Consider the following 16,308-nt stretch of genomic DNA (forward strand, 5'->3'; position numbering starts at 1 on the left):
CATGTATGTACAGTAAAGATCAAGGTATCAAAAGCAGCCGATAAGCTTATGGTGCGTTCAGTTTGTACTAAGAAGTTGGAATTTCTAAGTCCCCACTTAGAAAATTCAACTGAAGTCGGATTTCAGACCCAGAAAGTTGGAGGAACCTCACTGGCCCTGGCCTCAAAATCCAAGATGGCTGCTCAGTACATCAACAGTTGTAAAAGCTGCAGTAAAACAGTTTATTAGCACTTCTGTCTTACTTGTGTCTCATTAAAACAGTCGTTCACAGAGTACTGTCCAATTTCTATCTGTGGACATGCTGCTACGTTGTTTGTGTGCGTAACATCCAGTGTAATGTGTTGTTATACACTGGTGTGGGTTACAGTGGTTAACCTGGCAAGAAGTGATTTTGCTAACAACATCTTGGTTTTATGTCTTGTACTGGAACGTGGTCAACACGGGTGTGACTTCATTCCCTGTTCTAACCTTCGACTTGCTAGGTAAACTGAACACAGCATTAACTCAGCACAAACACAGCTAGTTCTTGTAGTTGTTGACACAGTTAAAGGAAAAATGCTTAAAGATGTTAGCCTAGCGTCGGATGAGAATATTGATTGAGAGTGACATCAATATCTAGCTCTCAGTTAGAAAGTGAATCTTTCCAAAATGTCAGACTATTCTTTTAAATCATTTTGTTTCACCAGTACATAGATGCAAATTAGGACTCAAAATCAACAAAAGTAGCTAGCTGATGGATGAATAGCTGACGCCTCATTTCCACTGCATGGTTCATCTGAGCTTTTCTCACTTCTAGCACAAGGTCCTTATCTGTATTTCATTTTCCGCTGCGGATAGTACACCCCCAGCGTAGGCGGGATTTTCAGCTAATCACTATAGTGATACCATGTAAAACTGCCATGACAATATCTTCAGCACAGCACTCACAGAATCCTTTCATTGGCAACCAATGCGAGGAACACCTGCACTTTGGCAACTGTACAGCATAGTTTTGCAGGCTGCCATTTTGTTTTTTCAAATATTATTTTTAGGGCTTTCTGCCTCTATTACAGGACAACAGGCGAGAGAGAAGGTGGATGACACGCAGCGCAGGGCCATAGGTTGGAATCAAACCCAAGCCATTGCAAAGGACTCAGTCCGTTTGGGGTGCACACTCTACCTGTTGAGCTAGAGATCACCCTGAGGGCTGCTATTTTTTAAAATCTGGGTTGTTGTTGTGGTTGCTATTGATGATACCTTGGCTATTTAAATATAGCTAGTTTGTGCAGAAGTCCCATGCCATGCTAGTTACTATTCTCTCTGACCAATCTGTGATCTACAGTGTTTTAACTCCACCTTCTAGTATTGGCTCAGCTCGCTTGGAACCTCGACCGAGGTGGTACCAAAAAAGTATGGGGCTGCCCATTGTTTTGATGACTCAAAATTCCAAAGCCCTGTTGAGTGAAACATGTCCCATTGGACCGAAAGCCCATTTCTCCGATAGTCTGTTATCCTAAAAAGAATCACCCATTGCTACTAAATCCGGTTTCTCTGAAAATGCACACTCCCTGCAGTTAGACAAGTTTTTGCACTGTGTGCTTGTGTAAACTACAGATAACAATATTGTGGTGAATCTGAGTTTAGACACGAAAATCACTTGGTTACGCTTAGGAAAGTATCATGTGTTGGCTTAAAACTCCCAAAGTGGGTGGCACAAATGTTGCTGGAAAAGCAGGGACGTGTCAGTAAAGAACACCTGGATTCGGTGGCTCAAGTGCTGCTCGGAAACTCAGTGAAGGTACAAACACAAGACTGGTGGCTCAAACGCTGCTGGTAAACTGAAGCTAACTGCAGGGAGTGTGTATTTGCGGAGAATTGGGACTTTGGAGCATTGGGCATTTTTTTGGTGGGGATAATGGGCTGTAAGAGAATAGGGCTTCTGGTCCAACAGGACATTTTTCAGACTAATGGGCCTGCAGAATTTTAGGCTGTCAGAACAATGACATGGCAACAAAAGAACTATCCACATCTAAGGTTAACGGAAAACCAAAAAAGAGCAAGTCGAGTTGAGTAGAAGCGCCACGCTGTACCATGCAGTGGAAAAGTGGTTTAAGTAAACTAGTCACACAGAATAATTTTTAAAGCATTTATTCACATGTAAGGTCTCCTCCCTGATAATGATCTCCCAGTGATAAGCTTTAATTTATTGAAACGTACAGCTGCGGCTCATCCTCCTCCACGTCGACACGGAGAAGAAAATGTCTGGCGTCTGTGGGGTTTGTCTTGGCTCCCCTTTTGACAGAGCTAATGGATGTTCTGGCATCGTTCGCAGCTTGCACATGTTTTTATGATGAAATGTTTTGAAACAAATGCTGAGTGCTGATGGATTCATTAGGTTATTCGGTTGAATTTAGTATATTCACAGCACAACAATGCATCTTTCCTCATGTTCAGGTTTGTCGGAGCGCCTCGGGTTGGTGGATCAGCATCAGGATCTGTGGTTCTTTCAGAGGAGGTCTTCATAGTTTTTGTATTCTCAGTTGAGTCTGAAAGTATTCCCTTTCTTCCCTCTGACTTTGTTTATTTAGCTGGAAATATGTGTGGAGGTTTGAAGGTTGAGCTGCTCTGAGCCCTTTTTTGTTTGTTGTCTTATGAAAGCCTTTTTTTTTTTTTGTTTAGGGATGTTTTGATATTTTCATCGCAGTGAAACATTTAGAACGATCATGTGGTATTGCTGTCCTCATGTTCATGTGTGGCACACTGTTCCTCTGTTTTTAACCGTGTAATTGACAAGTTGGTCCTTTTTTTTTTCTTCTAAAGGTTGAGGGAACGAGTGGGGGAGGAGACAGATTGTTTTTTTTACTCAGCTCCATACCGCTCCATTTCTGTTTTTTTAAGTTTCCAGTTTCACCCGACTTGTTTCCGTCGGGTTTTATTCATGACCTCCATCTGGAAATAATATATGTTCATGAAAACAAGCCATCAGCAATTTTAGGGAAGAGTTGTGTGTGTGTGCACATATGTGGGTGTGCAAGTGTGGGGAGGGGGACATTAGGGCCTCTTCTGTCGGGTTTAGGCTCCACCAATGTAACAGTGTTAGTGCAGCGAGAAAGACATGTATGAGTAAGCTAAGAACCGAAGCCTCCATCATCCCCTCTTAAAATCCTGCTGCAATGCATTTGTGGTCTGGCTAAAGTCTTTGATTCAAATGCAAAGTTAGTCATCAAATGTAAGAAAACCGCAGCTGCTGGGAGAAATTACGTGTCAGGCAGGTCTTTGGCAAAACGTTTGACCTTGGCTCAGCCTAAAAATATGCATTAACTCAGTGAAAGCCTGCATAGTTCTGCAGGAAAGAAGATCTGGCTTGTGTTTGAGTTGCTCACAGCAGCGTATGCAGCCTGTGACGGGAGAGATAGAGCAGATATTCACTCGACTCCAGGCTCACAGAACACCTCTGTGCCTGTCTGCCGCCTTGGCTGCGGTACACAGGAGACCGGCCGGTCACACCTGAGAGCCTCTGAAGAGTAGCCAGACATTTAGCCGGCCTGTCCCGAGCACAGAGGCTTCTTAGTTTGCAGGTCTGTATATCTAACTGTCTAACTGACTATTTGCCTGTCTGCCTGGAGCCGATACGATCTCTTTTAGAGCCATAATGGCTTTAGCAGGCCCTGAAGGAGAGAGAGCAAGTAGGTGTGTGTGACGAGAGGTTTTCATTTCTGTCTGTCTGTGTTGGGGGTGTGTGGCTGGATCATGTTTTAAAAGCCCTGAAGTTAACCCCAGTCAAAAGGTTTATGCCTACCACTAAAGCCACAGAGGCATCTTGAAAGGTGTAATAGCTCAGGGTTGTATCCAGTGACATCTCCGTGGACCCACTGCAGAGTTACCCAGCGTACAGTGAAACTGATTAGCAGAAGTGGAGTCATTGTTTTGCAAGTCCCAAGTAAAGACAGGCAAGTCCCAACTCCTAATGCACTCTTAAACAAAAGTAATGCCAATTTTGAATTTACACAGATTGTGAATGCTTTTTAAGATTTGTATCTATAGCTTGTTTGCAATCACATGACTGTTATGACGTGTAAAATTCAGATGGAGAGCAGGAAGTGATATATCTATAATAAAGAAAGGTGACTACATAAAGGGATTGGACTCGCAGGAAGCAGGTATCATTAGAAAACTGAAACTCATGTTGGATGTGAATCATATTTTTCCCACAACTTGACTGATTTGCCAGGTGTGGACACGATCATTGTTCCAAATTACCTCATCCTTCAGATCTCCTAATATTACTAATGTTGCATGGCGAGCCGATGAATGTGCACAACAGTCTAGTGGACTCATAACCATTTTGTGTGCAGTTGGGTCCACAACTAAAACGATGGCTGTCTTGTTTTTGGCTGGGTAAAACAGTCTTATGTTTCAGCTCTGTACACACTGCTGTTAGGTTCAAGTTACAAGGTATCCTTCGCTACGTTTACTTACTATTTTCTACCTGCTACATAAACAGTTCCCAGAGGTCTGGTGAAATGCTGTTAAAAATCTGGGTCATGGTTAAAACAAGCACTCCAAAGTCGACAAAAAAAAGCCATCCTTTCACATCCCCATGATACGCGGCCAGTTGCCGTTAGTTTCATGGTGCTCGGCAGCATCGGGGAAATGCGGCAGGGCAAGAACAAAAGTTAAGGCGGCGAAAGTCCAAGCAGGCCTCAGTGGGAGGGGTGGTGGATGTGTCCAACAAACACCGACCACAGTGGTGTTTGCATCCTGTAAGATTATAAAGCCAAACCCTGGTCTTTATTCCTAAACCCAGCCAAGTGCATTATATATCTATAGTGTTGTTGAACTGACGTAGAGCATTTATTTTGAAAGAGACTGTATGTACACATAAATTTCCTGTGAAAACAGAAGTGTATTTTGAAAGAAGACAATGCATGTTACAGGCAGAACTTGATACAGCATCCCAGAACGTCAACAACCAACGAACCCACTATTTTCAAGACTGAAAGTGGCCTTTGTCTTTTTCTTTTACCCATTTGATCGATTGGAACAGCCGCGAACAGCACAAATCATAGGTATTTGTGCAGCGTTGGTAGTCTTTGCCCCCAGTAAACTGCCCTCTATCTGGACAGTGCAATGATGTATGTCATCATATGCTATTGTTGCTTGTGAAAAAAATGATATACCTGTCAAGCTAATGTTAGCTAAGCATTAGCTCGCTAACTATGCTAACATTAACCTCGACTTATGGTTCTTGTCAACCTTAAAATGTTGACTAAAGCTGGAAGTTGTTTCATCTGTCATTTTCGACCCGTACATTTTGCATACTGCAGTTTGTTTGTTGACAACCATGTAATTCATAAGTGAATGAAAAGATCTGTGGCACAATTTTTCCAACTGGTGTTCAGTAACATAACATTACTTCTACATGGTTCTCTCCTGCAACTTCACTGAATTCTATTGGACTGGTTTAAACAAAGTGGATCTGGGGAATTAAGTGTCGACTATAGTGATCATGCTGATTCATTAAATGAAGGGAATTTTTTTGATTTGTGGCACACTTTTTAAATATCACTTTTAATCTTTTGGGTTTGAGGAAGGCATCAAGTATTTTGAAGTCAAAAGGCTCAGTCTAAGTGAAGTCCTCCGTCGCCATTGTTAAAATCCAAGTGCAGTTGCAAGTCTGGATTTTTTCAAGTCGAATTAAAAGTCACAAAATTTGTGACTCGAGTCTGAATTGAGTCCACACCTCTGCTGATCACTGCTTTGCTCTACTATCTGCCTCAAAATGGAGCCCTGAAAAAAGAAAACAGACTCCGAGCCAGCTTTTGAACATTATTTATTTATTCCAGTGTTTTTCTCTCCGCTGTCTGTCTGTGTTTGGATAGCTTCACAACTGCAAAACCCTTTTTTGGTTATGAGATCCCCACATGTTCTTCTGCCCTGCATTCCCTCCCACTACATCACAGCAGCAGTCTGGGTCATTTTTCTTTTGAACCTCCCCCTCTCCCCCCTCCACCCCTCTTCCTCACCAGTCCATCCATCATACAGAGTCTGTGGAACCTCCTTTCACCCCACCCGTCCTTCCCTGCTGCTGCCGCTTCCCTCCCCTCTCTGTTTGAAACGCTCCTCCAGGCCAAAACCTCCGCAGTTTCACTATTAATTTAGGCCTCCGCCGCTGCTGTTAAATTGTTCCACTCCATACATAGCTTCAACCCTCCATCAGTGACCTCCTCCTGCCAATCTTCCACTGCTTCTGTCTCTTTTTTCCAAGTCAAAGCCCACAACTGCTGCGAAGCATCTGGAGTTTCCCCCGTCTTTCAGCTGGCTGAGACCTGAGGGCAGGACTGCTGTGGATCAGGAGCTGTGGTGTGTGTGTGTGTGTGTGTGTGTGTGTGTGTGTGTGTGTGTGTGTGTGTACGTGTGTGTTGCTGACTAAAACTCCTGTTCAAATCAAAGTGCCTGCCTTTTGTTGCGTGCTCTGGAATCCCCTCCGTCACACCTCGGCCGTTTCCCAGCAGGGGGACGACTGCCCCCAGCCAGAAGAAGACTTCCTTCTTTACAGTTAATCCTCTACCACAGAAATACACCACAGCCCTCCCTCTGAGTCACACAATTATGCACAACTCATTGCATTCAGGACTTTTAATTTGATAAGGTTTTCCCCATTCCTTTAAACACACGAATACATTTAGGCCTCATTTTGCACATAACATCTGATCTTTTCATTTCGTACTCAATTAACAAACATTATCCTCATTAATCTAATTAATCTTTTAACATTTAACACTGATGTTTTGTTATTTTTCTTTGTGACAACTGTGCAAATGTGTAAGCCTGAGAGATGAGGAAGAGCAAGTGCTATTTGGTGCACAATTTATTCAAACTTGTTCAAATAAATGTACAGTATATTTATGGTTGGTGATCAGATGTCTGGCTGTCTTTCTGAAGTCCAATTCAGCAGCAGTGACTGTCTTGTTGTCCCATGTGGAATGGGCCGAAATTATCAGGCAGGACAGTGAAATCAAAATGAACCAACTTTAATTGCATTCTCTCGTCTTGGGCACAATGCAGTGCAGCCTCAGTTGCACTGTGCAGGTTGTTAAACCTGTGGAGAGCTGTGAAGAGAGCTCTTTGCCACAAGTCCCCAATTAGGGTTCTGCCCACACAGCCATAAAACAGTTAGCGGAATCATTCAGAGGCTGTTAGATTTAACACTATTAAGAGTTCATTAGTACCTGCATACACAACTGCTGCTGCCACGGGAGGATGATTAACACAGACCCGTTAAAGTGGGCCAGAGGCTTTTTCACTCATATTAATTAAGCTCCCTTGTGGCTATCACCTGTAGTGGTCCTGACTCAAAATATATTTACACTCAGTCAGTTTTTATCTTTAGTGCAGTGTGACAATAGTACATCATATCTGCTGTATGAAGTGAGAGGATCCAAACAACAGGCTTGAACCGCAAGTCTTAATTATTAAGCTGCAGCTAAACTAGTAATAGATTAACAGTCTTATATGGAAGGTTTAGACTGCCAACTGAAAATACATCTTTAAACTTTGTATAGTATAATTAATCAATTAAATTGTCATTTTTCAAATTAATTATTATATATTGATTATAATATGTGTATAAGTTATATTAATTATAATAAATTAAATTTTTCTTAATATACATACTGATTATTATTTTTCTATTGGTGATATTTAACTGAGTTTTAGAATATTATTTTAGGGCTTTTAGGGCTTTTAAAGGATAAATCAGAGTAGGCCACTGATTACACAGCACTATACACACCATCACAAAAAATTATAGTACAGTAAAGTATAGTACTTTTTTTTTTTTTTTTTTTGGAAATGAATTACATTCAGAATGATATCCATGTAGGTGGAGAGGGAGATAAACTAAGAACAGGAAGAAAGGGAAATTATTTAAGAGGCACAAGATTATTGACACGATATTATCATATGGGTATTGCTAAGATGATATCAGTATTTCAATTTTCAATTCAATTCAGTACAATTCAGCTTTATAGTCATTTCACTATACATTTGTTGTCCAGGGCAGAATGAGTGAGCACTTCTCTGAGATCTTGGGTGCAAAATGTTGAAATAAATACCCATAATAGAACTATAGTACTAAAAACAAACACTGAACACAAAAAAACACCCTTAGCAATAAAACTACTATTAAAACAGACACTAGCAATAAAGACAAGCAGTAAAACAAAGATAGTCCCGAAAAACAGATAAAGTAGTTCAAAGTGCCCTGTACAGGTATAACACAATCATGTGTGCAAAATTAAATTAAGTTTCCAGTGCAGATACGGGTATAAAAGTGCAGATAAAATCTTAGCAGCAGAGTCAGGTGTATTGGCAATATATTCAGCTGCCTAACAGCCTGTGTAAGAAAGCTTTTTAGTATCTTGTGGCTCCAGCTTTGATACTCCTTTGTATTGTTTGACTGCGGGTATTTTTTTAAATACGATTTTCTTCAAAACCCATATAACACTCCTACGGCTGGAGAATATGAAGTCACTTGCAGAAAGAAATTAAAAAATAAACAAGACAAAACACTGCAGTGAAATATTGTTTCCACTCATAGCATGAAGTAATTAATAAGAGACAGTTCACCCCAAAATCAACAATACACATTTTTCCTCTTACCTGTAGTGCTAGTCATTAGTCCAGATTGCTTTGTTGTGAGTTACAGAGTGTTGGAGATATTGGTCTCCGAGATGGCTGCCTACTCTGGAATATTATGGTACTAGATGACACTTGGCTTGTGGTGCTAAAAGCACCCAAAAAATACATTTGATACAGGTATGAATGTCTCTTTCCAGAAGTAATGACCTGGTTAATCCACAGACCTTGCTGTGAGCAGTTCCATATAGGAACTATTTTCTTTCTATTGAACTACACCCATAAACTGCATCACTGTGCAGAAGGAAGCATGCATCTACTCATAGAAGAGAGGCTCAGGCTCATGACAGCACTTCCTTAGATGCTTCCTTCTGCGCTGTGATACGGTTGACAGGTGTAATTTGGTTGAGAGAAAATAGTTCCTACATTAAACAGCTCACAGCAAGGTCTGTGGATTATCTTGAGTAACAGAGTCATGTGTCTGGAAAGAGACATTTCTTTTGAGCACACAGAATGTATACAACAAGGCAAGAGCATAGAGAAACACATCTAATTTGCTGCAGTAGATAGAGTAGTAAAGGAGACAGGAAACCAAGATAGTTCATGACCAGGAAAAGTAATTAGCCTCTTATCTCCTATAAAGGGCTGCTGCACTGAGCGCATATTATGAACTGAAGAAAGTAGCAGCAACTTGTTGAGAGACACAGAGGCTGAAGAAGACAGGGACTGACTGACAGAGGGGAGGGGAGAGAAAGAAAAACATCCGTGGAAAGAGAGAGTGGTGTAGCAAGAGGTCAGCAGAGACTTTGTGAGACAGTGACAGTGATGGAGAGAGATAAACTGAGGAGAAAGGCCAACATACAACAGTGGTGACCTCGATAACGCAGAGGTCACCATCCAGTTTGTAAAGGATGATCCATCATCTGCTGTCGTGACACAATAGTTTAGGCAATTTAATTCAAATGTTGGGAAAATACTTTCCATCATCTAGTAACAGTAAACAATATATATCATTTATCAAGTTGTATTTAATTAGATAATGACATACAATAAGATAATGTCTGTTTATGCACTTATATTTTTGTATCAAAGTTGTAACTGGTTAAACAGAGTACATTTCAGGGAGTGTCCACAGAGAGGGATCAGTGCCACATAAAAAAACAGACCACACTGGCTTTGAAGGAAATTACAAACGGCCACTATCCATCTGGTTTCCGGACAAATCACAGAGCAATTATTGCTACCACTTTGATGTTACTGCTGCCCTAGATAATAGGCAGCATTGTGAGGCCACTTGATTTGATTTGTCAGAGGGAAATTACACAGTTGACCATGAATCACTGCAAAATAGATTTACTTATTTTTGACATTTGTGAGTAAATGTTTTAAAAGAGAAATAAGTGTATAAATGTAGGGACAATGCCACACACGTTCCACAGGATCCATATTAGGTCCCATTTTATTTTCTGTCTATATAGAAACAGTAGTGTTGCCTTGTTGCTGCAAGTTAGCAATATGCATTAATATGCTGATGACATGATTCTGTACTGTAGCACCAGTAGTGGCACCACCAAGGGGTAGGGGGTGCCATAGTCCCATGATTTGCTTTTATCTTTTGGACCCTCTAGAACCCTCAAGTCTTCTGGAAGTGGCCTTTTAATCATCCCTAAAGGAAGAGCAAAAACCCACAGTGAGGCATCATTTCATAACTATGGTCCACGTCTGTGCAACACCCTGCCTGAAGACCTGAGGGCCACAGAGACCGAGAGAGAGAGAGAGAGAGTGCTTTTAATTGAACTTTATGTCTTTTCTAATTGATGTCTTTTTTTAAATTTTGAATTTATTATCATTGTGTATTTATCCATCTATTTACTTTTATTAATCTGTTTTTCTAGTTGGCATATTCTTCTATTTTGTTACTTACTTATTTGTTTATTTTACCTTATTTATTTACTTTTTTATTGACTGATTTAAATTTGTTTTCTATTTTGAGTTTTTATTCTGCCTCTGGTGTTTCCCCACTTACAGTATAACAGCGATCCTTTAATTTTAGAAGGCTCATTCCCAGTAAATGTTTTGTTCCTTACAATCAATGTAGGCTACTCCTTCAAATTAAAACTGCATATTTGTCTTTTTAAGGAGAAGAACAACCACCTCCTGAAGAACAAGGAATCGGCTAACATGTAGAGATACATAACACATTAAAACAGGATTGTTGTGGAACTCAAAATTATTAATTAGTAATAAAACATTTTTAAAAAAACAAAGTATATCAGTATGCAATTTCTTAACTCCCATACTGACATAGTTTTCAACTATCTTATATACTACAACAACATAAAATGTAACATAACAACATAAAACCCTAAAATTTTCAAAATATCTATGCCACCTTGAAGCACCACTGTGTGCATTTAAGGTGGCAGTTTAGAAACTTGACAAGAATATTACAAAAAAAACTTTCTTTCTGATTCAGTAAATCTTGTAAAATGTGATTTTGGCAGTTGGCTCAGAAATTAGCTGAAGTTGGAAGTCAACATGTTACATTCATTAATTAAAGAGAAATAAATTATTTTCCTGCATTCCAGACAATGGACATGACTCATAATGATCTAAAACTGAAAGGCTGTTAATCATTGTACTCTTGTGTGTTTAATAAATACTTTAATTGTCACTTTGATTAATGATGGCAGTCCTTCTGTGTATAGGATACTAACTTTGCTGTCTTTTGATTTGTGAATCTTTTCCTCACAGCTAATAAACTGTTAAACTAATATTTAATTACCTTATACCACCATTTGATGACACTCAGTTGCTACTGTTCCTTTTATGTCTTATTGTAGCATCTGTTTTAGTTTGCAAACAGATCTTGGAGCTGTCTTATTATTGTAATATATTTATAACTGATTGCAGTAATAAGCCTAATGGATTTAGGTAAGATCTCCAACTTTAAGTGTTAACTTTAAGTTTGTCCTCAATGTCCTGCTTCAGCCTGACTTCTCCCGATAACCTGATTTCTTGTGTGCTGGTAATGTTGCGTTGTTTATAACCAATGCAAGATAAGTCCTGAAAACTCATGTTAAACCACTTTACAATCTAATTAAGCATCATTTGGGCACCGTTTTGGATACTCTGGGGTATATTACCTCAGCCAAAGTAATTGCATGCGATCATTAGCGCGTAAAAACAGTCAGAGTGGTGGATGGTCCACTTTCTGTTTGCCCGAGTGAGAGGGGTCGAGAGGTCTTTATGGGGTGAAGGTTTGGGTTACGTTTGCAAAAGGGCCTTCGAGCTCTTCTGCAAACAAGAACTGGAGATCAAACATCAAAGCTGGCCATGGTGTGAAGGCTGGGGTGCTGTGTTAAATTAGAGGGGGGTGGGTGGGTGGGGGGCACTGACAGGTCTGAAGGACAGATAATTGAACAAGAAGCTCCTCCAACATCTCATCCCCTGTGTCCTCTCAAAATCTCAAGATAACCCGTGTCACAGGCACTAAATCTTCACCTCTGTGACACTGGTCTCACTTGACAAGTCTACCGTCTGACCCTGCCCGGTCACATGCTGAACCTCTGCCTCGTGATAATCCTCCTAGTCAAGTGACAAAGGGTCAGCTGAGTAAGCTGAAAAGTAATTCAGGAATGAGGGTTCGGAAAAGTTGGCGACAAGCTTAATCAAAGCTGCACAGTATGTTAAGTATGTTCTGAGGAACATTTGTGCGCTCCAGTGGGCCAGTAATCTGCACAGCATTACCAAGTGCCTGGCAAGCACTTTTCTTTGTTTCCTCCGTTATGAAAAGACTTTAGAAGGAGAGGCGAAGCTGGCTGCAATTTTTGATTCCCTTCCATCATGGATTCTTCTTTATGTTGCCTCTTAACTTCTTGTCTCTCCACCAAAGGAAGAACTTTCTGTTTTTCTGCTTCCCTGCCTGTCTGTGCTCAGTAGAAATTGGCAGCAGCAGTGCAGCTCCTCGTAAACTTGGACTCCGGACTATTTATTAGATATAAAACAGACCATTGAGATTAAGTTTGGCTGTCAGAATCAGCACAGAGTCACTTGACCCTGGAAATTTCTTGGTATCCAGGCGCTGGAGCAACTGGAGACAACAAAGGATTTCTCCTCATGTGAGCACGCTGCTATTCAATGAAACACAAGCGCCCCCTACAGGTAAGAAAAGCTACTACTGCCTTAAAAAACCCTGAGCTTTTCTGGAAAAATGCCACGGTTTGGCCAACCTGTCTCTCAAGGGATAAGAAGTTTACTGGAACTTTCTGTGTTTTCTGTTACAGGCTCAAGGGATATGGAGAAAAATCTACTGGAAAACAACCATTACATGGTCTGAGTTTGTGAAGCAAGAGCTCTGCCTTCTTGTTTTGTTGCAGGATACACAAAATAAAACCGTTTTCTGCCTTTTATTTTCTTCTACTGGCAAGATATGTGTTGTAGCTACATGAGAAGTCAATGAAATCCTATCTAAAAGGGCCTGTCATATCTAAGGGAAACAGTATCCCATGGGAGGTTTGTTAGTTACAAATTTAGTATCCAATAGCATAGTGTGCGATGCTTGATTGGCATATCCACTGGCCACTGGTCAGATTGTTGAGAGAGGGAGAGAGAGAAGGGGGAGGACAAGGAGACAGAAAGTAAAGTAAGTAAGCTAAACACAGAGAGTGTGTGTGACAGTGTGGAGCCTAAAACAGAGAGTTTGACCAGAGATACTGCCGTAAAACTAAGGAGTCACAGATTCAGAAGAAGTTAGAAGATACTCTCCTGATCCTCTTCTCTCTGTGGCCATGTCTGACTGTGAGGGGCTCCCAATGGGTGAGGAAAAGCTTGAGCACGTACTGTTCTCTTGTGCACATGTGCATACATCTGGGAGAGATATATGGGACGCTTATCTGTGCATACATCTTTGTAAATTGTTTGGATTTGCATGTCTGTCTGTGTGTGTCTGTTTGAGGAAGGGGGTCCATCCTGTTTTAGTCTAAGCCCTCCACTGGGACAGCTCACCCGGCAAGTATTCAGCTGCAAAGAGGAGCTGGTTCAGTTTGGGCCCTTATATGGAAACTTGGAGAGAAATCCTCCTGGTTTCATGAAAATAATGCAGAGTGACTCTGTAGGGGTTTGGATCAGAGATATGGAGAGAAGCGAGGAAAGGATAGATGGAGGTAGGAAGGTGGTTGTACCTTGTGTCACATGTGTGGATACAACAGAGCTGCGTGTGACCTGACTGTTCCAGGGTTGCAACGGACAAATGGTACAAAGATGTGTGTATGTGCAGGTGTCTGCTTGTGTTTCGTGAGCGTACATGTATAGTGTGTGTGTGTGTGTGCGTGTGGGGTTAAGCATTAAGTTAAGGGTCATTTCCCACAAGAGAGGAGAGAGCTGAAGCCCTTACTACCGCCTTGCTGACAGACTAACAGAAACAATCAGTTATAAATAGAAACCTTCCTCTTGTCTTGTTCTTGCACTCACTCACACAGTCACACACGTTGCAGTCTCTTGCCCTTTTCCTCTATCTCATCTCTCCTTGTCCTTTTATCTAGCCTACTATTTTTTTCCTTTTCCTCTCCTCTCTGGCTCAGGCTGTGCATGATTCTCTTCTCAGATTGATCAAACATGACTCAGCAGTATGAAAACTGTTTGATGCTGTCAATTACAGGCCCCACAGCCTTGGCAGCAGCTGCCAAGATTGTGGTTATTGCATTTGACGGGCTGCTGACCACACCTCCATTATCTATCATATCATAACTCTAACGGATTTGCCAGGAAATTGCATCAAAATGTTAAAGCCGAATCACTGTGATTTACTTACTGGTAGAAGAACCCCTTAAACTCAACAAATTGATAAAATGGCACAGTAGCTAGTGTAATTTTAAGGAGTTGAAATCAGTGTTTCCAGCTTTACACTACATTTCTGACAAACAGCCTTTTCATAATGTAAGAACATATGTTTGTATGCAATACATCGGTGGGCCAACCAAGGATATTTGGGAATGAAGATCTTTATCTGAAGGAAACAGAACTTTAAGAAGTATTTGACTGCTGGAAAGAATGTTTTTTCATAAACTGGGCTTTCTCTGCTGTAGAAAGACGCAAATACTTTTGAAATTGGTGCTATGTGACCAGAGAAAACAATGGAAAAAGGCTGTGGTCGTCGCTTTTGCTCAAGAGGTAGAAAACCTACAAGGACCAGAATGCACCGCGCCGCCCCTGCCGGTGGGTGACACAATGCGAACTTGGTAGTTTAGCGAAACAACATGGCGGCCGGCTGGAAGTGAACGGTTTCGAATTGCAGCCAAAAGGTAAGCTGAAATATGTTTCTGGAAACATTTTAGGCGAGAAATACACGACGCAGAAACCGAATCTCGGTTCATATTTTATCAGCACTGCTTAGTTTTACCGTTTTATCTTATTATCTTCAGCCCTCCTTTTTACAAAACAGGAAACAGAATGGCGCCCGCTTCTCGTTAGCAAACACTGCACTTGTAGAGATAAACTGTTTGGAAAAGTAGGCTATTCTAGTAGCCAGAGAGTGAAGTATGGGGAAGGTTTCACGTTCAGTTAATAAGCTGGTGCCCTCAGGCAAAAACACTGAATGCATTATGTCCAAATTTTGTTCAAAATAATATTAAATGTGCTGAACAACTAAACCAAAGGTGTTTTCAGTTAAGCTAACTTTAGTTGATGAGACCTCTTTTCAGGGACTGAACTATATGTGGACATGTACTATAAACTGTATTCAATTAACATAGTTTTTAAATGTTCTTTATTTAAGCAACAGAGTGTAAAAACATTAAGTTGAAAGTGTACAAACACAACAATAACAGAAAGCCAGGGGGATACCATAGCACACAAAAATATTATAAGGCGAAGTGTCTTAATAGCCTTTTTGTTGGTTGAATCAAAGAGCAGTTTCATGTAGTGTCCAACATCCTTCAGAAAAACACCAAGATGAGGTTTATTATTGCAAAAATATATTTATGGATAAAATACTTTGCCAAAATCTTTACCAAATTAATTCTAAAAAAGTTTTGTCTTCTTTTTGTAGTTTTTGAGGAAACCAAACACCACATTTTTCCATGATAGTTTAAAGTCTTTAGAGATGACAAATCTACAAAAGGCCTTCCAGAATTTCCTGGTGTGAAAATAATGCCAGAAATGGTGTAAAACATTGTTGTCATTTTTATATTTCTGCGTAGTGATTGGCAGGGTAATGTTTATGAATTATTTTGAAGGACACCTCTTTAACCTTATTCACATTAAAACCTTTCTTCAATGTCGTTTACAAACTGATCATAATATGCCATGACATGTGGAATAGAGACAACATCTTGTTGAAATAGGGCATGTATGGCTCTATTATATTCAATAACATCTTTCTGAGTCTCCTGTTAGCTTTGTTATACCTGTAAGTGCGAGACAAATTACACCTTTTTCATTCTCCTGTGTAGATAAATGCTGCATTCACGTGCTCCTCGGATGGTCCTATTTTTCAAGTTGGGAGGTCGTTCTTCAGACTTTGGCATGTTCATGAGTTTTAAGTCCTAATGTGGAAACAACATGAATGCTACAAAAAAAGATGTGTTGAATTTTCATGCTCCATGCATTTAGATAGCGCAATAACAGTCTGAAGCTTTATACTATGAGGTGATTTTGTCCGAGACTTGTTGCTGTACCAGCACTTCCCCT

General features: G+C 40.5%; 1 protein-coding gene across 1 annotated transcript in view; it reads left to right on the forward strand.

Annotated features, from left to right (window-relative positions):
* The first annotated feature begins 13,315 nt into the window (after positions 1–13,315).
* Positions 13,316–16,308, forward strand: part of eml1 (EMAP like 1) — a 75,381-nt gene continuing 72,388 nt past the window's right edge. Inside the window, exon 1 of the mRNA XM_050061385.1 lies at positions 13,316–13,437. Within this exon, the coding sequence (XP_049917342.1) occupies positions 13,410–13,437 (28 nt within the window). The 5' untranslated portion in view covers positions 13,316–13,409. The remainder of the gene's footprint in view (positions 13,438–16,308) is intronic.

Source organism: Epinephelus moara, chromosome 14 (genome assembly GCF_006386435.1).
Source record: "Epinephelus moara isolate mb chromosome 14, YSFRI_EMoa_1.0, whole genome shotgun sequence".
NCBI lineage: Eukaryota > Metazoa > Chordata > Actinopteri > Perciformes > Serranidae > Epinephelus > Epinephelus moara.